Genomic DNA, 26563 nt, shown 5'->3' with positions numbered 1-26563 from the left:
CACTGGACGGAGTAGCAGTTCATCACAGAGCATCACAAAATCACATATTCACTCATGTCTGTGGTCAGTTTCATACCTTCAGTCCACTTACCAATATGTGGTTTGGACTGCAAGAAAGGCAGAGTAATGTGGCATTTATATTAAATTTGTTTAAAGTATGTATGTAATTACTTCAATTCTATAATTTATATTTCCCTGGACAGAATAAAATTAACTTGTATAATTGTATTTAAAATACTTAAAATACTTCATTTTGTATATTGTTCTCCTCAAAAGCTACATAATTTAATCTTTAAATTTTAAACTGTATGCTTTATGGAAGCGAATCATATGACATGTCATGGTAGTTCCAGTTTTTCCAACTCTTATCCTCCTCTGCAGGAAAGCTGCTTGTGTGTATGTTGCAAATACTCCGTAAGATGAAGGCATGTAATCAGAAAACTAGCTTACTGAATCACATTAAAATACAAACAATTAGCAAACACATGCTCTACAACTGCCAATTATATTTACATTGATTTTTGTGTTTGTTCAGTTGATTGCTTATAAAGTTGGACAGGTGAAATCTTTTCCTGGGAAGCCCATGGCTGTTTCAGCAAAAAAATGCCAGGCATCAGTAATGAAAGAACAGGCAAAAATGCCACTTACAAAGCTGCAACAATATAAACGCTCATTTCCCACATGATTAATAAGTGTAATTAAAAAAAGGACCCATCTTTTTTGATCGTTTTGCAGACATCAAACATAAAATAAATGGTAAGGGAAAACACTGGAAATCTTTTCTTTGTACATTGGTCAGTTAAATAAAAATTTGAAAGAATGAACAAATGACTGATTATTTTTTTTACTGCAAAAAAGCCCTCTAAATTTTCAGGTACAAAATATCCGTTGGGCAATATACTATGGATTTTACTTTTACACAAAGAATTAACCCATGATTAAAGACCTTTGAAACTTATGAGTTTGTAGATTTTATCGTACTTACGTAATTTTACGTAATTACGTAACACGTAATTTTTCATTTTTACATATGCTACTATGCAAACGTCAGTGACCAGCTTATATTTATTTAATTCCAACTTAAAATTACCAGTAAGTACAAGTTAATTTTTCTGAATCATTATAAAAGCAAAAAACACATGTAATAAAATTTAAATAGAAGTCTCAATAACTAAATATAAAATCTGAATTTGCTAACTACTTAATTTTTCCATACTTTGCTTTCATTTAAAGTTTCAATTCTTTTCAGGTGTCTTGTTTTCATCTGTAGAGATATTTTTCTACTCATAGTTTAGCTTGAAGATGGCTAAATATTTTGCTTCTTACAAACCAACTAAACCCCTTCACAGGGTTTAAATGTTCTTAATTTTTCTTTTTTATCAGATATGACTTTTTTCCACTTCTTCATGCATGGATTTTTCTTATGCTGTATTTCTTACAAATGTCTTGTGAAAAATTAATAACATGTTTTATGGCTAGTATGACAAGAAATTAAAAAAATATATTGATTTGGGCGATCTCTGAATTACATACTTATTTGTAATTTCAATTTTGTCACAGAGAAAAATCTAATGCCATTATTGTTTTGCAAACATATCATACAACAGAGTTGTATTTTATTTTCAAAGTCAGTACAAAACCACAAATCTAAAGTGGAATAAAGGCTGAATCTGCACATACATTATGTAAGATATTCTTTCCCACTTGATTTCTCACCTGCTTCATTGCTATTAAACACATTCCAGGTCCTAGCCATTACCAGGAACAATGGTAGTATGTACATCCATATGGCACAGTACAGAAAGGAAATTTCACTATAGTATGTAACAGTAAAACTGTAAAGTGAAGTAGAGTCTACTGTACTATTTTAGATGGCAATCCTATACTGTACAAAATGTAACATACTGAAAATATGATCACAGATAAAACATTCTGGATGGGGGGGGGGGTGTTATGAAATTTACTGGCATAATTTAGCATTTATACAGGCACAAATAAGAAAACTGGACATCCCTGCTGTGAACCAATAGAACATCTGTATATTTGTCAGTAATACAGTACACTGATGAAAAAACTGAATAACATAAAAGTGTGATCATGAAAGGTATTGTGCCTGAGAACTTATTCACACTGGACGTTTGCTTTAAATAATCAACAACATACCTTCCCCTTATCTGAGAGAGTTTGTGTGAAATGCATTAAGAATGAATGTTTAATCGGTTTTACATCATCAATTTCTCTCTCTCTCTCTCTCTCTCTCTCTCTCTCTCTCTCTCTCTCTCTCTCTCTCTCTCTCTCTATGTGTGTGTGTATATATATATATATATATATATATATATATATATATATATATATATATATATATATATATATATATAATAGAAATTCCACACAGTGATAATCTTTAATGCATATACATTTTGATTGGTAACTAAAAAATGGTTTCAATGAAAGAAATTTGCTGAAAATTTTAAGGATCATTTTTGAGAAATTTAAACTGCACATGAGAAAATGTCCTTTGCTATAAAAACACATGACCCGTATCATTCATTCAGAAATATACTAATAATGTTTTGATATTCCCACAGCCATAAGGTTAAACCTCAATGTCCCTGCCCTCAGTTCTGATTTCTGAACACAAGGACATTGGCTTTAAGGGTAAGGTGGAGCTGGAGAGTGAGGCAATGGGAGAGAGCAGCACAGCATTTCTTTTGTAAAACAAGCCCTGCCATTTCAACAAGTCCCTTTTGTTTAATGTTTGTCCAGTCCTATTATCACCCCTCTTTTGTGGCCACTGATGCAGTCAGCATCTCTTTCCACCCACTGCTCACTGTTCACCTAATCCCCCTCTGTGCTCCAGTGGGGCACTCTACACACATGCCTGATCAGAAGTCCTGTGTTTTTCCACAGTACACACTCTTGTTTGAAGCCTGATGACTGATTATCTAATTACACTGGACCCATCATGGGTCCAGTCTTCTTAACTGACACTGTACTTAGGATTTGATCAATCATAACTACCAGTATCTTTAACTTTGCATTTCTGCTGAACGTTGGGTAAATGCAAACTTGACTGTAGAATTTATTGGAATCTGTTTTCCTTTTATATTTATTTTTCCTTAATATTGTATTATAGGTTTTTCATTTACTGTGTGAAATGGGATTAAATTATTTTAGCTTGACATTGTTGCAGGAATATTTTTTATAATGACACTGCCACATTATGCAATTCTTTCATGTCAATGATCTGAGCTCTTAGACTTTCTTTACTGACAAAAATTTTAAGAAAGAACGCCAAGCTCATAATGATCCATATACACAGTTCCCTGATGAGACACTATATACCACCTACTCAACTGTCAATGAACGGTGACTTCAAGGTGGTTTCTGATAGGTTGAAACTGAAGGAGGGGCATAAGAAGATCGCCGAAGAAGAATTGTGTAGATATCAGTTTTTACTGGGCAACAGTTTCCAGCTTCAACCAGCTCACATCATCTGACCTTAAAAGAGAAAAGAAAACATAATAGGAATTGGCCTCCAATCACTTAAATTAGGCAGTGGTGTGATTGCCAATGTAACTGTATATGTTTCCTCTGGCTTTAGAAAACCGTGGTATAGCTGTAAGCTAACAAAGCATCGTATAGTGTTTCAAACATACTGGGAACAAACTCTTTGTCTTGTGATTTGCAGGCCATGTAAGTGTCACTTGGTCACTCACTCTGCTTCTGCTTTTGTAATCACTTTCCCTGCTGCCAATCTTTCAGCTATGGCAGAAACAGCAGGGTCATAGTTTAAGCCTGCTGCAGCCACCACCACGTCATCTCTGTTAAAACAAAGGAAAGATAAAAAATATTATTACAGCTCTAGAATTTAAGGTAAAAAGTCATGAAGAGAACAGGGAACATTTGATGTTACCTGATGTAAAATGCTAAAAACTTCATGTCCTCGAAGCGACCTTTCATAACTAAATCAGTGTATCCTTCGCCATACCCTGCATGTTATGAATACATAGATACATGTAGAATACATTTTAAACAATACATGAAATATCATTATGTCCTATTTCAAACAAAGACAGGCTTTGCAGGTATACAGGGTTTATTTACATCGTATTTTGCTAACATTTGGTAATGCTGTTAATAACTAAAACTAGTAGGTCAATGTTTAAACATGAAACAAAATACTACATCTTTTACCTTGCTACAGTTAATATTTACTAAATCAACACTGTTTGAACAGGCAACTCAGAGGCAGCAATGTGACAACAAGGATATTTTCAACAGTGATGCTTGTTGTAAATGTTACAATATAAAGTTACATTATAAGCTTAGCTTATGTAAAAACATAATATGTCTTATTTTATTAGCCACGTTTAGGATAAGTGTTTTCGATCAGACTGATTATTCATCCAAGTATCTGGCTGTACCTGCGTAACGAATCGTCTGCCCCAGGAGGACGGTCCAGTAGAATGGCACAGTGTTCAGAGTAACCTGTCTGCCCAGCATGTTCAAAGCAACTATCCTCCCTAATAAACCACACACCATTTAGCATATGGACCACATGAATTTTCTTTAAATGCCAATGTGATTTTTTTTAAAGTAAATATCAATAAAACACTATGATATTAAAATAGTTACAGAGAATTTAGAAAGCTGTGCAAAATCTAAATAAAAACAATGCAATAATGTGCAAATCCTTTAAACTTGATTTTTACAAATGTTGTATTTAAAATGTTGAAATGTCTGGACCCAGCTAAGCAGTAGATAATGGATGGATGGATGGATGAAACTAAGAAATGTATTTATTTATTTATATTTCTTTCTTTCTTATTGTATGCCCATTTTGAATTTGCCAGCAAAATCTTGTAAGTTTGTGTAATGCTACACAAAAATTTTTTTTAGGTTAATTGGAACATGACTGGGTTTAAAACACACTTCAGAGAGTCCTTCAGAAATAAAGATAGGGAGAGGTTCACCACACTGTGAAAGTCTGCACAGGCAAATAGTTAAACTATTCAAGAATCATGTTTCTCAGCTTAAAATAATACATTTAATTACAGTAAATACTATCATTAAACGTTTCAGAGAATCCAGAGAAATCTCTGTATGCAAGGGACAAGGCCAAAAAAATAATGGCTGACTGTGATCTTGGAGTCCTTAAGTGGCACTCAGTGCATGAGATCAGAATCTTTTTGGAAAAGCACTGTCTGTGCAATTGAAATCTCACCAATAAAAAGAAGAAATCAGATATAAAAATGATTCTGAAAAGCCGGCACTTTCTTTCAGCTCAAGCTCACGGACTGAAATGAATTGGAAAAGTGTCCTGTAATTCAGTTCAAAAGCCAGCGTCCGTGATGGTATGTCAGTGCATTAGCACACACGGGATTGGTGACAACTTTTAAATCACTGTTTTATATATATATATACAGTTTATAAAGGAATGTTCTAAAACATGATACTATCCACACAATGTCTTTTACAGGGAAGGCCTTGCCTATTTCAGTAAAACAAGGCCTATCCACATTCTGCATGGATTACAACAGCATAGCTCCATAGTTAAATATTCCAGGTACTAAACTAGTCCAGACCTACCACCAATTGAAAAAAATTGGTAGGTTATAAAAAGAAAAACACTACAAAAGTGACCCTATATGCAGCTGAAATCATATAACAAGCAAGAATGGGAAAACATTTCACATTTAAGAGTACAGCAGTTGGTCTCCTCAGTTCCCAAAGTCTTACAGAGTGTTGTTAAAAGAAGAGGTGATAAAAAAGTGGTAAACATGACCCTCTCCTAAATTTTATGGAGACAAAGATTTCCCAGTTTAACAAATAAATGTACTGCTGTCTTTGTACTATTTTCAATTAAATATAGGCTTTAAATAGTTTGCTCATCATTGCATCTTGGTTTTATTTACATTTTGCTCAGTGTCCCAACTTTGTGTAACTGGAGTTTTTACTCAGTTAACAGGCAGTAAAGTATGGATTATATCTCAGAGCTTATTGTTCATATTTTGTGACAGTGTGTAGTTACCATGTGCCTGTGCAGTTTGCCAGTGGGCAACACTGACACTCTGGTCTTTGATCATTTGGAGAGGAAAGGAGGTAAGATCCCCTGCACAGTAGACATCTCTTACACTCGTCCTCATGTACTGAAAAAATGGAGAATGTGATAAGGCATGCATATAAGGAGTGGCATACACTACTGCATGTGTTACATATAGGTGAAAGTTTGTAAGAACCAAGATAAATATTAGATGTATTAGTGTATGACTACAGATATAATAGAACTCTCCCCTCACCTTATCTACAATGACATAGTTCTTGGAGTCCATCTTGATAGCACTTCCCTGAAGAAACTCCGAGTTAGGAATGATCCCTTGTTAAAAAAAACAAAAGACTCAATGATAAAGGACTTAAATTTTTCTAAGTTGTTCTTCCCTAATGTATGTAATTATGATCACATTACATGCCACAATGACACTTTGAGAAGAATATAGTCTCCTTATTTGGCTTTAATTTCATAAGTGTACTGTATTTTAAATAATTAATATCATAAATATATTTTACATACCAATCCCCACAATTAATACGTCAGCTTCCACAATAGTGCCACTTTTCAGGACCACTTCTTTGACCTAAAAAAGAAGACATGTCACACCCCTAATTTAACTTTACTACCTAGGTGGAAACATGCTATTTATTCATCTTAACTTGTTTACATAACTTGTCTCTTTGAAAAAGAAATGATCTTCTTAATATTATTCTGAGAAACTTTTTTTACCCTTCCGTTATTGCCCCGGACTTCAGTGACACTGTCATTCATGTAAAACTTCACACCGCTCTTTTCTAGCGTCTGCATAAACACAAAGACACAAGTCATTTGTGTCACAAGGCAGACAGAAATCATGTTCTCAAAATCTGGTATCTGCACTCTTGATCCTCTTAAATAACAGATTTTCATTGAAAGACATCATTAGAAAATCCTAGCTCCTCTCACTCACCGTCATGGTGAACTTCCCTATTTCTCGTCCCAGTGTCTTCAGATAGGGCAGGTCACTGAAACCAATGATAGTAAGGCTACTGGCTTTATCAATCATATACGATGCCACTTCCATGCCTTGAAAAAATAGAGAATGCAGTCAAGTGTGTGCCTCCAAATTTTACAAAGACTTTACAAGAGATAAAGTCTTAAATCTCTTACAAGAGATTTTACAAAGACAGCACAAATCCATAGTCACTCATTAAAGGGCCTTAGAATGTGGTTACACACAGGAAAGTAATGAATGACAGGAGAAATGGTTGAAATGACATAATTTAATGTCTCCTTGCCCTGGTCTTGTGTCACCTGCTCTGTGAATTTGAGTATTTATTTGCTCTAAAACATTCCATCCAACTTAACAGGTCATTACCAACAAAGGAGGTGCCCACAATGACTGTCCTGCAGCCCATGCAGGCATTATGAATGCGATTGGCATCTTCTGGAGTCTCCAGCATCAGTACATTTTTCAGCTCTGCCCCAGGACTTTCTAGCTCCTTGGCCCTGAGAAACAAGTACTGTTCACTAACAAAGACCTTCCCACTTATGATTTGCATTCAATGTTATATTCATCTATCAAGCCCAGGACCTCAAGTACACTGTTTAAGAACCTCTTTACCTTTTTAGGCATACAAGCTTGTATTATGTTGAAAGAGGGATTGATACTGGATTGATACTATTATTTACCTGCAACCTGTTGCAATTAGAAGCTGGTCATAGCATTCTGTGGTGCCATCATTGAAGGCCACTGTTTTCTTCTCTGTGTTTATTGATAATGCCTGAAGAGAGGAGAGAAAAATAAAAGATGAGTGCATGCAGCCCAACATGAAAGCATATATAAGGGAGCAGAATTTTTATCTCACCTCTTTTTTTAGCCACACTTCAATGTCATACTTCTGGTAGAATTCCACTCTCCGGAGCAAAATGCTGTCACTCTTAACGTTCATGACCTGGAACAGAATCCAGCCAAGTCTGAGGCCAAGGTTTAACTTGTTCATGCTATGTGTAGGACTTTTAAGGGTCATTTAAAGGTCAATTACAAACAAGGCTTTCACAATATACATTTAAAAAAATATTTATATATATATTGAAAAGATTATGATGTCCATGTTTGTTTTCGAGAGTCTCTTAAATGGCTTTGCAGTTGGCATTAATAAAAATATGCTGTTTATTAAAGATTATTACCTGTTAGACTCCTATAAATGAATGATTTTCTGGATATTATTATTATTATTATTATTGTAAGTAGTCTAATCATTATTTATAAAAAGGCTGACCATTGCATTGTACCATTTGTACCAAACAAAAAAAAACAATTTGTTTGTGGTTTTGCTGTTTGCATTAGAGAAAATCAGAGTTTATGGACAAGAGAGGGGTATACATTTAAAGCTACCAATTTTGTTACTTTATGATTTTTAATTTCTATTTTATTCACCAATTTTATGAAACTAGTGTCAAATATGTATTTAGTCTGCATTTATTACAGTTTATTTGTTATTTTAGTACTTAATTTATGGTTGAATGCTCACAGAAGTATATTATTTTTAGACTTTGGGCTGCAAAAGAGGCTAAAATAAATTGCATTTTGGTATTATTATTCATTTATTTAAAGACAAATGAACGTGATACAAAAACTAGTTTTATATATCAAACAGTATACTTTATCAAAACTTCAGATAGAACTGCTCAACTGCTAGAACTGCTTTTTGTTTATTGTTACAAATATCACATGTGCACTGGCCTGTACAGTCTTAAGGAACAATATCAATGATTGTTATATGCCTAAGCATAGCATATTTCTAAGATGAACCTTATGTGTTGAAAAATTAATTATTGGGATATAAATAATTTTAGGATTGAGATTTTAATCTAAAGGGCTCAGAATATATTGGTCTGCTGAACATTCAGTTTCTGTATTTTTAATGTATGTTTATAATATATATATATATATATATATTTTATAGTTTATAGTTTATATATAGTTTATATAGTTTATATAGTATAGTTTTATAGTTTATAACAATATTTTTAATATGTGTTTAAAAAAACTTGACATGTTCACAAACAATAATAGGCAAATATGTTATTTCAGAAAACTTACATCACAGATTTTTATATGAATGTTATGGCTGATATGTGTGTCTGTAATTTCTCCCAATCCACATATCAGATACTGCAAATGCTGTATGTATGTTACTAAGGAGCTTTAATCTAAATATTAGCTCTCATACAAAGAATTCTGATTTAATTAATGATTTGATTAACTTATTAAGTTGTTTCGTTAACTTTATTAGCAAATGGAATTGATATATTATGCTTTTAACTGGAACATGGCCAAATGAATGTAGTGATGCAGCTGTGTTATTTAAGTCAGTTCCACTAAACTTAAAATTTTTAGAAGTATCACATGCCAGCAAAAAAAATTAGGGGTCTAGTTGTCCTGTTCCAAGGGTTTTTCCAGTCCAAACAGATATCACCATTTGTTCACACCAGTTCACATCATTTGAATTTCACTGTGTGTTCTGAAAAGGGGCACCACAAATATTTCTATAAATTGCCTACAGGCCTCTAAAATACAATGTGGATTTTACTGATTAATATATGTTGTCTATTTATTTCTACTGATTTTGACCGTTTTGTTTTAGCTAGTGATTGACTACACTGACAAGAAATGGGCCAGTACACACTGTCAGTGACACACATGACAGTGATGTAGTTATCACAAAGGGAGAACACGCCAGTGACCCGTGGTGTTGATTCTTGGTCCACTCCTTTTTCATTTATACATCCTTCCTCTTGGGAAGATTCTACATGACTGTGGGCTGTTCTACCACAACCATGCAAATAATACTCAGATTTGCTTGACCCTGTCCCCAAATGACTCTGGTCCTATTGATTCATTGTGTAAGTGACTTGAGCACATCAATATCTGGATAGGGCACAACTTTCTGCAGTTGAGTAAATATAAAACGGATTATTCTATTTGAGAATAGCAATGAAAGAGTTCTCAAATCTAAAGAGCTAGCCTTGTAAATTTGCTGTACTAATGCACATAGATCTTAGTTGTAGGTGTCATCTAAAAGCTGTTACAAGATCAGCATTTTATCACCATAAGAACATCAATAAGTCTGGACATTTTCTAACTAAACCAGACATGGAGATACCATGCCTTTATTGCTAGCAGGATGGATTATTGTAATGGTCTCCCAACTGAACTTACAAACAAGCCCATTAAACCAAAGAAGACAACACATCATCCCCTTTCTAAAATGCTTACACAAGATCACAGTCTGTTATAAAATAGACTTTAAGGCACACTTACAGGTCTATAAATCTCTTAATGGTAGAAGAAGCATATTTATTAGAAATGCTACTGAAATATGAGCCAAGCAGAAATCTCAGCTCACTAGATGGTTCAGTTAGTCCTGCCTCAGGTGAAGACTAAATAGGGAGAAGCAGCATTTAGCTACTATATTTCTCTTAAATGACAGAGAATATTAGAAGAACCCTTATTTCAGACACTTTTAAATCCAGACTGAATATGTTCTGAATTGAGCAAGCCTTCAGATCTGTTTTAAAGGCTGTTAACTTTTTCCTGTAATGGCACTGAAGTACTTAGATTTCTATCATAATCTAAATAACTGTATTTTATATTATTGCACAATATTTTAATTGTCTCTAATGATTATATGTACACATACTCTATTGTCATACCTTGCTAAGCCTGGTTTTATCATGAGGAAGGAGGTCATCTCTGGTCACCATAATGATTCTTCCCCCATAGTTTTCCTGCCTGAGGATCTCTGCACATATTACTGAGGCACATCCTGCAAAAGAAGCACAGCATAAACACAGTAGAATAGAATAAACTATCAAGAATATCAAGGTTTTTGTTCTGAATGGAAGTGCATTCGAAATTGTAAAATGTTAAATAAAGTGTATAAAACATGTATAGGAGAAAAAGATTAATAAATTCATTTTAATAATAAATGAATGCCAATGCAGCATATATCCTAATGTACTTTACATTTTATTGTTCTTTGTTCATTTACTTTTTTAGTTGCATCTTACTGAATATATTAATTAATTTATTTATTTTGCATTTATTTTCTGCATCTAATACCTATGTAAAGCACACTGTACATCTGTCAAATTTGTAGAATTCAATGCACTTGTAAATATTATGTTTATATTTAATGTTATTATTAGAGCCGTGGTACTATTAAAAAGCATATAACACATTTTACCTCCTCCTAGTAGAATCACAGTGTGGTTCACTTTCAGATCTCGCCCTCCCATCTTTTTCACTCTCTTAGCTTGCCCTAGAGCCTTTTTCAAACACAATAAAATATGTGAAAATAGTTTCTGCATGAAATACATCCCAAACACGAAATGGATGTACCAAACACAATCTTAACTCAGGTTGCTTAAATAGTATGTTACTCATAAATAGATTTTCATACATGTTCAGTCTCACAAGCTGTAAGTGATATTTATTATCAGACTGAATCTTTGAAATTACTTACCTTTTTGTTTACAGTCACATACACTTTCCTGTCCTGAATTTGTACCTGTCATCCAGTGAAATACAAATACATTTAGAATTTTTGCCATCAGTTTGCAATATGAAACTATATATCCGAAAATGCAAAGGAAGGCAAGACACATTTTGTACACTGTGACCATTCAAGTGCTTTTTGAAAGGGAAACATGGACAATCCCTGACAGAAAAGGGTAAAATACCTAGTTTCATAACTGAATTTCCAAGCCCACAGCATATTTGGACAGAGTCAGTACAAGATAAAAATCACTGTCCAGTATGAAGGCCCACAACATAATGACTGAAAGGTATTCCTACTGGATGTGAGCTTTAACCCTTCAAAATTTGATGATGTAGATAAAACCATACTTCAGACAAACTCTATAATCTATTTCTTTTGGGATTAAATGCAAATCAATGGTAGAATTTGTTCATCACATCTTAGAATTGTGAACTATATCCCAAGGCCTTACAGGCAAAAAAATAAATAAATGAAGGACATGTGTTTTTGTTTAAAAAAAATCATGTGATACACTGAAAAACTTTTGCATATTTACAGAACCTTTGTTTACATTTCACAAAAGCTTTTTTAGTCAGTTTCACCCTAGAAGGCGTTAGGACAAGAGGTACCTTTGTATGTTGGTTTTTGTTAGTGGTCATGAAAGGCTTATGTATCCTGTAGGCTGAAATATGACTATTATAAGTTTATCAAACATTTAGTATCTCAGAATACTTCATGCAGCTGATTGTAAGGTGTACACATATGTTTTAAAGTTATTTTTGTGCAATGTAAAATTGTAATTGAGTATTCAAACATTCACTTGCTTATTTGTCATTTTATTGAAATTTTGCATAGAATTACAAAAGACAGTTGTCATTTTCTTTAACAAAATATAACTTAATATATATAAGAATTTAAAGTCTGCTTTTGTTATGAGTTCCATCAAGAAAAAAGTGCTGCAAAGCATGTGCATCAATTGGTTCTGTTTTAAGGGATAATAGTGTATCCAGGGTGAGGTTGAGTTTAGTCGATTTTAGGATGGTGATTTTGATGTCAGTGATCATGAATGTAGTGTATTAATACTTAAATATTAGTTGTTGTTGGTTTTTATTTTAGGAAAATGACAATTGTAATTTTTAATACTACCCAACAGTTAATGAAATGACATAAACAGGACAATGTTTGAATTACAATATTTGTTACACGAGAATGCTTTAAAATGTGTTTGTACAGCTAATATATATTTTACACAGCATAATGTGCAAGCTTGTAATTTGCATAAAAACTGCAGATCATCTAAGTTCGTTATTTAGCAATGTATTGATCCATACCACTTCAAATGTTTTTAAATAATAAATAATCTTACATCATAATAAATACGCGACCAGAGCTGGCAGTACCTTGTGGCAGGGCAAGCCATCCATGGCCGGATACTCCTCCATATCTCCAGTCTTCACATTGAAGCAAGCTCCATGCCAGGGACAGCGCACCCTGTGACCTGACAGCACTCCTGACAGAGAAACAGGATAGAATTCAAACCTTGACAGAATCACAGAACACAAAACATATCTCAACACAGATATCAAGGCTCTCCAATGAAAAACATCTATCTCCAAATTAGCAACATTACAGGAGAATGCAACAAAAATTCTTAATATAATGTGAAAGTAAAAAAGTCATTTTTGAAGCATTTCTGTTAGTCCGTTCATCATTAAATTTTCACACAATGTGAAAATCAGCTTCTGTGTTCAAATGATGTAGTAAACTAAAAATGAACAAATGTGGAGATACATGTTTTTCATTGGAAAGCAATGATATTTATAAATATATATACCAACATTAAATATTAAATACTATACTATAAATACTATACAACTATTGTGTCGGGTCATGCTGACTATTTTTGTGTTATACCACCTCTCAACACAAATTATTAATGAATGAATTAATTCATTCATTGTCTTTAACTGCTTATCCAGTTCAGGGTGGCGCTGGGTCTGGAGCCTACCCAGAATCACTGGGTGCAATGCAGAAAAACACCCTGGAGGGGGCGCCAGTCCTTCACAGGACAACACACATTCACTTACACACTCACACCTATGGACACTGTGTGTTTTCGGACCATGGGAGGAAACCCATGCGGACACAGGGAGAACACACCAATGTTCTCACAGACAGTCACCTGGAGCGGTACTTGAGCCCACAACCTCCAGATCCCTGGAGCTGTGTGACTGTGCCACTGTACCCCAACAAAAATGCAAAAATGAATAAACAGTAAAAACTAAAGTCCAATGTAAAAATGCTCTGGCTTTTACACTTTACCTGTGTTTAGGGGAGCACCGTAGTGTGTGCACTGGTTACCAATGGCAGTGTATTCCCCATCACACTTCACCAACAGGACATTATGGTCCCCAACATCTACCTCCATTATCCTGAGTGACACAGAAAACATATATTTTTATACAACAAGACATGTTACGATAGATACACAATCAAATGCCTTGTGATGAGAGGACATTTTTTAGATTTAAATAAATGTTAAACTATGTACTGGACTTCTGATTACATATTTTACTTTTAATTCTGAATATTAATCTAATTATAGTTTAAATTTTTAATCTATTCATATATATCTTTGTCATTTCAGGGTCATCTAAGGCTCTCTAGAGAATTGAGCTTGGAGAGAAATTACAACAGGGTGTGTGATATCTATGTACTGTGTATGATCTTAGCTTGTGGCTATTAGCTTAGGCCTAATATTAGTTTAAATGGGATAGTATGAAGTACATGTTTTGTTTCCAATACCATAATGTTGAATGTCCTGAAAAACTCTTTATTTGGTTAAATAAAACACCACTGTATAATATTGCATTTTGTGAATTGTTGATAGTTATGTAGATATGGTTCCAATCCTTGAGGGTGAATCTGGGTGTAAAGGAACAAGGAAAAGATGGCACGATTCATATAAAAACTAATAACACAATGTACTTGAATATACACACAGGGCAAAAACATCAGTGGGCAAATATAAAGCAGACCATATCAAATTAAATATAAACGCAATATTAGGGAAATTTTATGTTTTTTTCCCCTCTATATAAGAGATATCTATATACACAGTTTAAAACGTATTTTTCATAATTTTCATTAAACAAAAATTGTTAGAATGAATGGAATAGCAACTTGAGTCAAGAACTTATGGCACAATTCTCCCCTGTACTGCATTCACATAGTCAATAAAAAGTATGTTAATTATAATAGGCCTTACTCTCCATCTTTGAGGTCGGATTCCAAGCACACAGCTGCTGTTGCTTCTTCCTCATCTTCCTGTGCGTCAGCATGGTGCACTACTTCTGGGAACACAACAACACACTGATCTCTAGACTAATTTCACACACTTTTAATACACAAGAGGAATTATATGTTTGCTGAACCTGAAAGGTAGATTTTAAAATGTTTATCTATTACTATTGGACTATTCCCAAAAAATTTAATTTTACATTATATTGCCCTATTTTTTTTTTGCTATACAGGAATTATATTTGGTTACCGAAACCCTTTAACATATAAAAATCTTTAAAAAACCTACAGATGATATTCTACATTTAAATAAGATGGACATTCTGTAATCTGAAGAAAATCCAACATGCTACTTACTTGATTTATTCTCAGACATCAGAGTCTATGATGAATTAGAGAGGAAAATCTTTAAAAGCTTCTCTTAAAATCTTTTTTTTTTTTTTTCAAAAATAGTTCTCATAGAATCAAGCATTTATGGCTTCTGACATGGCTTGGGCAGATGTCCTTAAGCCAGGAGACCAAAAAAGTTCCTTTGAGAAATCACAGTTTAGCTGCTGGAGCTCACACATGAAGATTGTTACCCAAGACCCTCCGAAATAAAGAAAGAAATGAGTTTCTATCAGGAATTATCCACTGCTGCAGACACCGGTGTGATTAGCTAGAGGGACTGGATGAATTGCATGTGCAGAGTGTTAAGTGCAGTTAGTTCTGCCATAGCATGGGAACAGAGAATGGCTGACCAAGCAACAGCTTCCAACAATGACCATACAGGCACAAGCACACACACACACACAGTGCAAAGTGCGTGACACTGCATTATCTTGCATGAAACACGCCCACTGTGTAAAGCATCCCCTTTGAGGAGATGCCCTTACAGGCCACACATAGTAAAAATGGACTCTTATCAGTCCAAGTGCGTAAGTGCTAGATTTAAACAGAGTCCATCGTGTGTGCCCCAGGCTATTGAATGAAGAATTGAACGGGACAATGACTTTGTATAAACATGGTCCTAAAGGTCAAGTGACTGGATCGCTCGAGCCTGTTGTTAGTCGTTTGTTTTACAAAGATTCCACATTAGTGACACAGTGAAAAGCTATACACAAACCTAGTTTCAAGCTGCTGAAACAGCCTATTAAACAAAAAAGTGCTTATTTCTGTGCTTTACATATTTGAGTTAGGACAGCTATACCTAGATAGAAGAGTGGATAGAGGGTTGGATAGATGCAGGGATGAATAGAACTATAAATTAATGATTCAAAATTATATGCAGGTGGTGCAGCAGGTAGTGTTGCAGTCACACAGCTCCATGAATATGAACCTGCGGGTAAATAGATAAACAGTACTCTTGATGAACATCTTTAATCCTAATTTTGTGGAAGAACACTATGAATTTAAATACAGTCTGTGAATCATTTGCATAAACTGCCGTGATGCCATCCACGCCCATAGACTTAGGAATCGGGCTAAGACAATCATACAGATGGCCACCAGGGGTCAGTGTGTTTTTATCTAAAACTCCACCACCAAGCTCATCAGCATCACTAGGTTTCTGGGAAAAAGTTACCTAATGACAATCTGGATGTGTTTCAGCATCTGTTTCCCTGTTTCTCTAATAGCCCCAGATATCCACTGGCTGAGTAGCATCAGCAAGAAGGCGCTGAGTTGAAGTCGTTCAGTGCCTCCTGCACACTAGAGTAAAACAATGACGTGAAGGGAAGCCATATCGTGGCGGTTTTGTCTCTTCAGCTCGCCGACAGTGCCACTTGAGGGATGAATATCATGGGGCGCTGACAGAGATGCTTCGCTTCGGAGTCGCTCTCCTTTCGCTCAACATCTCATGACTCGTAAGCAGCGCCTTTCAGCTTCTATTTACCGGTCAGTAAACATAAATTTGGGTGACTTCATGGTTTGGTCGCTGATACACACACACACACAAACGCAGTGTGTGGCTGAAAGGTAAACTTGAGGTCAGCTGGTACGGCGGCGAAGATATATTTGCGATTACATCACTTCCAGAGAAGGAGCGAATGTAGCGGTGGAAGTTACATTCGCTCTCTTCATCACTGTGGGCCAGATATGGAAATTAATATTAATTCTGGAGTTTATCTCCCGTATTCCGACAGACCTTTCTGGAATAATGGCAATATAATGAATAATTCAGGTTACAGGGCACCTAGTGTGAGATAGGGCAATGTACGCTGCTGTGAACGAATGCTTGAGTTGAGGACATTAGATGGCGTTGTTTACAAATGACTGCGGCTGCGCAGATTTTGTTTGCTTCACTAGAGCACAAGCTATTACGTAATATATAAAGTTTGGATGCACATAAAAGCTGTTCTCTGTTCTTACTGTTATTTTTAACTTGTACCTTTTACACAAACCAATTGATTATTTGATTATTAATTCATTCATTAAGCACGGGTGCTTTATTGAGGGCCGATTGTCTGGTTTCAATGATAATGTAAACAGATGTGAAAAATCGATAAATTTATCTCACACATAGCTCCTCTCTCTGCACTGGAGAGAGTCTCACAACACTCAGAAGCACAGAAGCCCACCACCTCTGTGTCAGAGTGTGTAAAGTATCCCACCATGCTGCATAATGAAAAAATGTTATTCCTTATTAGCCCCATTAGTATTTTTGTCATTGGAGCTAATAGAAGAAGCTGTCAGCATTTCAGACTCCAATACATTTTGCTCTTGTGATCAAAGCTGTATGAGTTGTTCACACAGTATTCTTGTTATTTCACACACATATTGTTTTATCGTGTAAGAGACTATAAGCAATGCTGCATAGATTTTGTATCAAACTTTTCACCATGAAAAAATCTGATCCCACTGTCCCTGCAGTCTGAGATTATTATGCTGAAGCATAAGTTTAAAAAGAATTTTTTCCTCTTTGTCTAAAAATGATTTATCAGTGAGAGATGTTTCCATGTGGCAGCGAAACCACATGGAATATGGACTACGGCATATGGACTCATGTAGTGCTTTGTATGTCGTAGTCAGCTGTAAGGTTCATGCTTCCCTGTCAGATTAGCATCATTTTCTGGGTGTAGTTATTAGTTTTATTATCTGTGATGTGCTCTATGTAGGGAGTATGGTGCTATTTAGAGACTGACACAGACAAACAGATCTCTGTTTTAAAATATGATGCTGATAAATGGTCAGGGATCCATTTGTATATATTTAAAATTTGAACTAATCTAATTGAAGTGATTAAAGAAATAATGAAACAATTTAAACCACAAAGTTTTTTGAGGTTTGTGTTTGAGTAATGAGTAGGTACCCAATGTGGTAAATACTATACACAATGATGTCACATGCAGCCAATAGATACCACAAATATGACTTAATTGCTGTCTTCATAGGTAACTAATCAAAGACTGGGTTCTCTTAGTAGGCCTCCCGCCTGATAAAGCTGCATAATTGTTGTGTTTTGTATGTCCAGACCTCCTGCCCCCTCAACTAGGGCTGTCTGAAACTGTGGGGTTTCCATGGATACCGGCACCCTAGCCCAACAGGTGGAAAATGTGGAGCGTAACATTGCGTTCCTGCAAAAGGAACATCATCTCCTTCTGACTGGTCTGCGTCTGGAGATCCGTCAGCTGAAGAAACGATGTAATGGTCTGTCATTTTCTTTTATTCACGTGTTCAGGCTGGTATATCTGTTGGGGGTCAGGCTTAATTTAAGTTACATGGGCTTAAGTATATGGATAGCCCTTCAGTTATTGTGTTAATGTGTTTGTATGAGGATACTACCTTTCTAGCAACTCAATCCCTTCAGTTTCTACTTTGTTAGAGCTGACCCAGTCAAACATAAAGAGTGCAGTTATGGGGAAATGGAAATATGCAAGAGTAACAAAAGCTAGGCCCTAAAAGAGAGTCTCACAGAACTCAGAAGGCCCCAAAATCAACATTATTCAAAACCTATAGTTTTGTCTTGACATTGACAACTGCTTCGTTTCCCCCTCCACACAGGTAAAGAGTCTGGGTGTTGTCCTCAACAGTACTCTTTCATTTAAATCTCATATCAATAACATAACCCGATCTGCCTATTTCCACCTGTGTAACATCAACCATCTTTGTGCCTCCCTTACACCCCATTCCACTGCTATCCTTGTTCACAGCCTCGTTACCTCCCGCCTGGATTATTTGAACTCCCTCCTCTTCGGTCTTACTCAAAAATCTCTCCATAAGCTTCAACTGGTCCAGAATTCTGCTGCCCTTGTCATCACTAGAACACCCTTCATTCACCACACTTCTGTCTTGCAACAGCCCCACTGGCTTCTGGTCAAGTTCCGCATTGATTTCAAAATCCTTCTTCTCACATTCAAGGCCATCCACAATCTTTCTCCTCCCTATCTTTCCAATCTTCTCCATGTTGCTACTCCCTCTTGCACACTCAGATCATCTCTCTCCATTCATCTGACTGTCCCTTCTGCCCGTCTCACTAACATGGTGGGGTAGAGCTTTCAGCTGCTCTGCTCCACAGCTTTGGAATTCTTTACCACCGGACATAAGTAATATAAACTCACTTTTACAATTTAAGTCCACACTCAACCCACCTGTTTAAGACTGCCTTTCCATCTGACTGACTCAATTGCATAGTCTTATTTTAACTTGTTAATGTTGTCTACTTTGTTTATTATTTATTCTACTGTCTACTTTGTATTTTTTCTGTAAGGTGTCTTTGAGTGACAGTAATGCGCCTATGAAATAAAATGTATTATTAGAAAACTGTTAGCATGTCAGACTCCAATGCATTAACAAAAGTTGTCTCTAAAATGTTAGGCTACAACAAGTCACAGAAAAGAAGCAATACTCACTAAAGTATCAATACAGTTCCAGCCTGCCTCTTGAGCCCACATCAGTGCAGTACAGTAACCATTCTCGTATCCACACAATGAAAATTTCAAGCGGTGAAAACATTCACAGAAGATAAGAAAGGCATCCAAATTGTCCTGCCAGATTTAGCGGTTTGTTTTTACTTAATTACACTTATATCTCTTTTCTAGACACAAAGTGCTTTACATTCTTTAATCTGCCAGTTTTTTTCAGACTTCTGTCCTGCACTGCACAGCGTTGTGTGTTGATAATAATAAGAATAATACATTTTATATGTAATGCACTTTACATTTCAAAGAAATCTCAAAGTGCTACAGGATAATCAGAAGCAATAAAAAAAATCCATTAAGAAACAAGTAAATAAAAACAAGATCAGTAGAGATGCGCTAAGATCCATTTTGGTCATTTTAAACCCTCTAAAATATGAACTTATTTTTTAGTATATCTGAAATATGGTGATGTCCAGTCAGTGACAGACAGGAACTTTGTAAAGTTGATTTATAATGTCAAGGGACCTACTGTGCCATCATTTCTATGCTTGTTCTCTACCTCCCTCCCTCCCCAGATTTGAGCTGTGAGCTGAGCAAAAGGCCTCAAGGAAGAAGCACTGAAGGTGATGGTTCTACTTAAAGCCAGTCCTAACTATCTTATTTACTGTACATGACACTGTTTCCTGTACACTGCTGTGTTTATATTAGGATATTTGAAAAAGACAGGAGAAATGTTGGAAGCGAGTAAGTGGAGATTGGTGATGAAAGAGGAACAGAGACAGCGGTGTGTCTCAGTCAGTCAAAGTATCAGAAGTATCAGAACAGGAGAATACAGTCAAAACACAAGTTGCATTGTTATTCTAGTTTTTGGTTATTAGCTATCTTAAATGTATTAAATTGTTCTCATTCCTGTATTCTGTATGTTAAGTGGACCCATATGTAACTTATGAGTAACATTTCTTTCTAACCACAAATAAATATTACAACAAAAAACATTATAAATATATGATCTGTTTTGTATTATGGTTACACAAACAGAGCTCCATGCAATATCAGTTGATTCCTGATTGTCATTATTGGTTTTTATGTGTTCCTTGATCATACAATACTTTTTTTAAAAGCTACATGCTGTTAAGTACATGTAGTAAATCTGAATTGTAAATTTGAGGTAAATAAATGAAAAACAAATGTTAAATATCCATATATTTGAATAACTATATGATTTCTTTGTTTATGCCATACATCCCCTGTGCTCTTCAGATATAGCGGCTGAAGAGGAGTCGCTGCAGGCTCGGTTGTCTGAGACAGAGCGGCGTTTGGCTGAGCAGGAGTGTTCACAGGGGGAGCTCAGGGCTAAACTGCAGCACAAGGGGGCACAGGCATTGGCACTGCAGGTACGGTTGCGTGACGAAGAGCGGCGTTTTTTGGAAGAACTGAAACGACGTAGTCACAAAATCACAGCCCTGAGCCGCGACCTCCGCAAACAAACCGACATTGCTGCCCAGCTTGCTTTCCAACTGCACTCAGCACGTTTCCGTCTCTACCACCAGACTGAGGAGGAGGACAATGAAGAAGATGTACAGGTAAGACGTTTGTGTGGTACAGTGATAACACTATAGGTTTCTATGTGAGTGACCTGGGTTTGATTCCCGTTCTCGGCAACCAGTCTGTGCTGCACCAATAAGAGTCCTTGGGCAAGACTCCTAACACTACATTGGCCTACCTGTAATACCAGTAAGTGAATTTGTAAGTCGCTGTGTATAAAAGTGCCTGCCAAAATGCCATAAATGTAAAGGCAATGTAAAAAAATGTAATGTAAAAAGTACAAACACTGTGTTCATGTTATTGGGTCAGAGTGGCACGAAGCCTATGCATGACATCCTCATGCATTTTCTTTCTTTTTTTTTTTCCCTACATATGTATGACCCAGATTTTTTGTTTAGTCATGTGAACACTGGGCGGCACGGTTGCGCAGCAGGTAGTGTCGCAGTCACACAGCTCCAGGGGCCTGGAGGTTGTGGGTTCGATTCCCGCTCCGGGTGACTGTCTGTGAGGAGTTGGTGTGTTCTCCCCGTGTCCGCGTGTTTTTCCTCCGGGTGCTCTGGTTTCCTCCCACAGTCCAAAAACACACGTTACAGGTGGATTGGCGACTCGAAAGTGTCCGTAGGTGTGAGTGAATGTGTGTGTGTCTGTGTTGCCCTGTGAAGGACTGGCGCCCCAGGGTGTATTCCCGCCTTGCGCCCAATGATTCCAGGTAGGCTCTGGACCCCCCGCGACCCTAAATTGGATAAGCGCTTACAGATAATGGATGGATGGATGTGAACACTTCCATCAGATCTTTACAAAATCAGCTACTTTCATAAAGTGCCATGTACATAGTGATATGTACATATAATTATTACTTATATTAAATTTGGAACAGCTAAATTATATTGGTGGTGCTTTGTGACCTTAATCATTACACTGTCAGTTATGTTTTAGAGCAAATAAATGTTCAAGGTGCTCCCTCCAGGGTGTCTGGACCCACCGCGACCCTGAACTGGATAAGCGCTTACAGATAATGAATGAATGAATGAATATTCAAGGTTTTTTTTACAGCACTGCTTGAAATCAAGGGGTCCCCCCCCGTTCCTACCGTACTCCAAAAATCACTGAGGTTTTTGCAGTGCTTAGCACAGAATGGCAATGACTGAGGCTCTGTTTTCCCTGTTACAGTTCAGTGAACATCACAATTATTTTGAAGCTTAATTTTATGGTAAAAAATACAACCAATGCAATGTTCACAGTAGTTACAGATATGTGACACTTAGAAAAACAAATATTAGCAATGGAAAATCAGAAGAAAACATTGAATCTGAGCAACAACAACAAAAACCATTAAAATTGTGATGCATATCAGTGTTATGTTTTTGCATTCAGTCATTTATTCATTCATTGATCGTTTATAACCACTTTCATTCATTCATTATCTGTAACCGCTTATCCAGTTCAGGGTCGCGGTGGGTCCAGAGCCTACCTGGAATCATTGGGCGCAAGGCCGGAACACACCCTGGAGGGGGCGCCAGTCCTTCACAGGGCAACACAGACACACACACACATTCACTCACACCTACGGACACTTTTGAGTCGCCAATCCACCTGCAACGTGTGTTTTTGGACTGTGGGAGGAAACCGGAGCACCTGGAGGAAACCCACGCGGACACGGGGAGAACACACCAACTCCCCACACACAGTCACCCAGAGTGGGAATGGAACCCACAACCTCCAGGCCCCTGGAGCTGTGTGACTGCGACACTACCTGCTGTGCCACTGTGCCGCCCACTTTAACTACATACTCTTGGAAATAATTTTTTTTTTTACAGTGCTCTCTATAAAATAGCACTGTTCTACATGTGCAGGAACCATGCTGTTCTACAGGCTCTCCCCAGGCTTCACCTGTCAGAGCAGAAGGCAGACATCGCAGCCACTCCACAGCAAGGATAAGGAGGTCAGAGCGAGCAAGGGAGTGTGTGCCACGTGAAAGAGTGCTGGGGCCAGAGGAACCCCGGCCCATGCCTGATCCTGCCCTCTTCTTGTATCCCTTCAGACACAGGCTCCTTCCTCTGCACACATCGTTGGGTGGACCCTGGAGGGAGCGGGGTCTAACAAACAGGTCAGATGTTCGGATGAGTAGACGAAGGAACCGATCAATGAGAGATGACACTGGAACTGAGACTACAGATTTATAGGGAAAAATTTGAATAAATTACCTTTGTTATAAAAGACTATATTTAAAATGGCTATATTTCAGTGGTACAGTATCAATATTGGACAGTATTCTACAATACCTAGTAAAGTCCTACAGAAACCACATTCATGGCGACAAAGCATTCATGAAAACAAACCAAATGTATTTATCATCATATTCTACTTATAACTTGTTGACCCATTTATGTCCACAAACAAAATTTAGTATGATGATGAAATTAGGCACTGAATAGTTGAAGATAACATTGTGTATAGATAAATCTTGGATGAAATTGTAACAGTGCTCAGTTGATTAATTTTTTTTAATTACATGTGATTTTAATACTTGTATACATAGTATGTTTTATATTGATACTTATTAAAATAAACAGTAGTCTCCTTTAAACACTAAATTTAATGTGATAAAGGCAGAAGAAAACACGTATATGGTTTAACGAATGTGAAAAATACCCTCTTTATTTATGTTGGCACAGGCTTAGACACCATATACACAAATGGAAATTTAAAAATATGAGCTATGGACTTTATTAATGGGTTGAAAAAGCTGTATAGAAGCTTGAGTCATACTGTTGATGTTTTATGGTGTGGGAGAGATGGGTTATTTTTCCCAAGTGCAATGATACCAGGAATTTGAAGCTAATTGAAGTTGCGAAAAAGAAATACATCATACAAATACTTCCAGACAGATGCAGATCCATTTACTGTTCAGTTAACAGTAGAAATATGATATTAGAACATATTGTGTAAAGCAACAAATGATGGCAATGAAATATATCTTGTAGTCAGAACAAATAAAAACTAGAATGTAAAAGCACACTGTCAAACTACACTGTCAGTTTTTCTGGGTTTATAAAGCAACTGAGTAGCGTGGTGTTTTATTTGAGACTCATAAATAAAGTTACCCATATTTGTATTATTTTTACTTGTTTTTATTGGATCTTTTGTTAATTATTATACTGCTTTGATTAAAAAATAGAAATAAATTAACATGAATGCCTTTCAACCGTTTTGAAAGATGCACCATCAGCGACGCTATCCTGGAAAATCCCATGTGAAATTTGGCAGAGAAAATAAATGTCTTGGATAAGCGGTTACAGATAATGGATGGATGGATGGTTGTGTTGTTGTTTATAGTCAGTGATATGACCACATGAAGATCTAAGCCCCATTAAGCCAGCTTTTCATATGGGTAAAATCAATACTGTCCTCTGAAATCATCTATGTTGATTCACTTACTGTTGCACATCCAGTTGACCTTGTGTAACTGGTAACCTTTCCAAAACAACTAATGGAATAAGGTGGTAAAGCTGCTTTAGCAGTTGTAGCCACACTGAAGTTTGTGTCAGAACAGCAGAGGAACAGTATTAGACTTACTCAAATGTGCAGGAGTGGAAGCTTATTTGCAACATGGATGTAGCAATATTGAAATTTTGATTATCTGATCTCTTAATTAAGAGATAATGCTAGATTTATCTGAAAGGGGACATATTCTACCCCCTTTTCCACAAGTTCCACAAAGTTCTGTGTGGTTGTAATGAAACTTCTCTGTCATGTTTTGGTCAAAATACCATGAGGATAAAAAACAACACCATTCTCCCTGTCTAAATAATCTAAATGGGTTAGCAAAGATTAGTTAATTGCATAAGGCAAGGCAAATGAGCTACACATGTTTGGCACTGCTAGCAAAAGATGGACAAGTTTGTGAGAGCTAAATATGCAGCAGATGATGAGGTTTTCTCAAGCCACAGCTTCCAAAGGGAAAATGAAAATATGACGAGGCTCATCACTGAAGAGATGAAGGGATTAAATGTGTAATTTTTGCAAAGCACATGTGCAGGTTTTAGGCCTTTTCTCTCAGGAAGCTGAGAGGGAGGGTGGGGAGGTGGGTGGCACAAAAATATTCTCATCTACAAAAGGGGGGCATGGCAGAAAATGTGTGGGAACCACTGTGTTAATCTATATCTTGGCAACACTGTGATTTACTGCTGCCATTGATGAGTGTCTCAAATGCTACTGAGACAGGTACAGGTACCTTGAAGTCAAAATGCTGCCTTCTAAGGCACGGATTAAAGGCATTGTCAATGACTGGGGAAATGCTGTTCTCTCTAGTTTACGTTCAGAAGCTCTATATATTTTAAAGACACACATTTTTCCCCACAAAAAATATTGTCATTAAGGTGGAACAGTATGTTTAAAGAGAAAAAAGACTTTGTACGTGGCTGAAGTTTAAATTGTCTCTTTTTTTTCACTGAATTACCACAGAACTCAAATTGTTCCATTTTGTAGCACTTTGTGTCTGTGTTTACTTCATGCAGTTAACACTCTCCAAAATATAGAATGGGTTCCTACTTGAATAATCAGAAACAGCAAAAAAATAAGACAATTACCCAAATATGGAGCAGGAATAAAGTAATATCCTCATCTTTTCATGGTTTTTAACATTTCGATTCCTAGCATGTTGGTTTGCTGACACCGGAGTTTTGTAAACACATTAAACCGTTTTCAGTGCACAGCCTGGAGAACAAGCAAATGGTGAGGAAATATCTTTTGCATTTTATAAAAAGTGTTTTGTTGATTACATTTGTGAATGCTGCCTTTAATTTTTGCCCTGGCTCATTAAGTACAGATTGTCAGATTTCAGGTACATACAAAGGGCCCAGAAATAAAAGCATGCCAGCAATACGATAACTAAAGTCCACATAAATAGACCACCTTAACATTTTTTCCTGCTGTTTTTTTTTTTTTCTAAACCTCAGATAAATGAATGCCTCAGCACTCTGCTGTTACTGCAGAGCTTTGCCATAGCAACCAGCCTGGAGCAGCCATGAGCCAGCAGTCGACTCAAAGGGGAGTGACACAGTCCTTCTCCCACTGCCTGATAAGCACAATGCAGGAGTAAAACACTTAGCAAAGCTATTTATACAGATGACCTATGTGAGTGGTCAGATGCACGTGATTAATATAATACAGGATCCAGGAAGCTGTTCATGTCACGTGATCTGTTCATTCATTGGATGACCAATTGCCTCTGTGCAGACCTAGAGAGATGAGGTAGGATTTTTTTTCTGCTTGGGAGGAGAAGTGGGCAACACAGTGCA

The 26563-nt window shown here is 36.5% G+C and overlaps 2 protein-coding genes across 5 annotated transcripts; one reads left to right on the top strand and one right to left on the bottom strand.

The window, feature by feature from the left end:
- Nucleotides 1–3050: 3050 nt before the first annotated feature.
- aifm5 (apoptosis inducing factor mitochondria associated 5) lies at nt 3051–15256 on the bottom strand. Its single transcript, XM_066645303.1, has 19 exons — nt 15238–15256; nt 14849–14933; nt 13903–14012; nt 12981–13090; nt 11566–11610; nt 11287–11368; nt 10754–10866; nt 7903–7989; nt 7727–7818; nt 7413–7543; nt 7005–7120; nt 6785–6856; nt 6575–6638; nt 6303–6379; nt 6035–6152; nt 4428–4526; nt 3917–3992; nt 3720–3824; nt 3051–3501 (listed from the first exon to the last, which is right to left on the bottom strand). Exons 1-19 carry the CDS (start codon nt 15254–15256, stop codon nt 3456–3458), a joined length of 1647 nt encoding a protein of 548 aa, XP_066501400.1. The 3' UTR covers nt 3051–3455.
- A 1127-nt stretch (nt 15257–16383) lies between these two features.
- Nucleotides 16384–24362, top strand: ccdc92bb (coiled-coil domain containing 92Bb). Of its 4 annotated transcripts, XM_066646094.1 has the most exons (6): nt 16384–16724; nt 18332–18507; nt 20294–20341; nt 20979–21301; nt 23117–23205; nt 23305–24362. In XM_066646094.1, exons 2-6 carry the CDS (start codon nt 18378–18380, stop codon nt 23444–23446), a joined length of 732 nt encoding a protein of 243 aa, XP_066502191.1. In that variant the 5' UTR covers nt 16384–16724; nt 18332–18377; the 3' UTR covers nt 23447–24362. The 4 variants fall into 4 exon arrangements, with proteins under 4 accessions (XP_066502191.1, XP_066502190.1, XP_066502189.1 ...); XM_066646093.1 differs by having other exon boundaries at nt 16388–16724; nt 18332–18501; nt 23117–24362; XM_066646092.1 differs by having other exon boundaries at nt 16388–16755; nt 23117–24362.
- Nucleotides 24363–26563: the final 2201 nt, after the last annotated feature.

Source organism: Hoplias malabaricus, chromosome 15 (genome assembly GCF_029633855.1).
Source record: "Hoplias malabaricus isolate fHopMal1 chromosome 15, fHopMal1.hap1, whole genome shotgun sequence".
Classification (NCBI taxonomy): Eukaryota; Metazoa; Chordata; class Actinopteri; order Characiformes; family Erythrinidae; genus Hoplias; species Hoplias malabaricus.
This window is presented reverse-complemented; position numbering and strand designations above follow the sequence as displayed.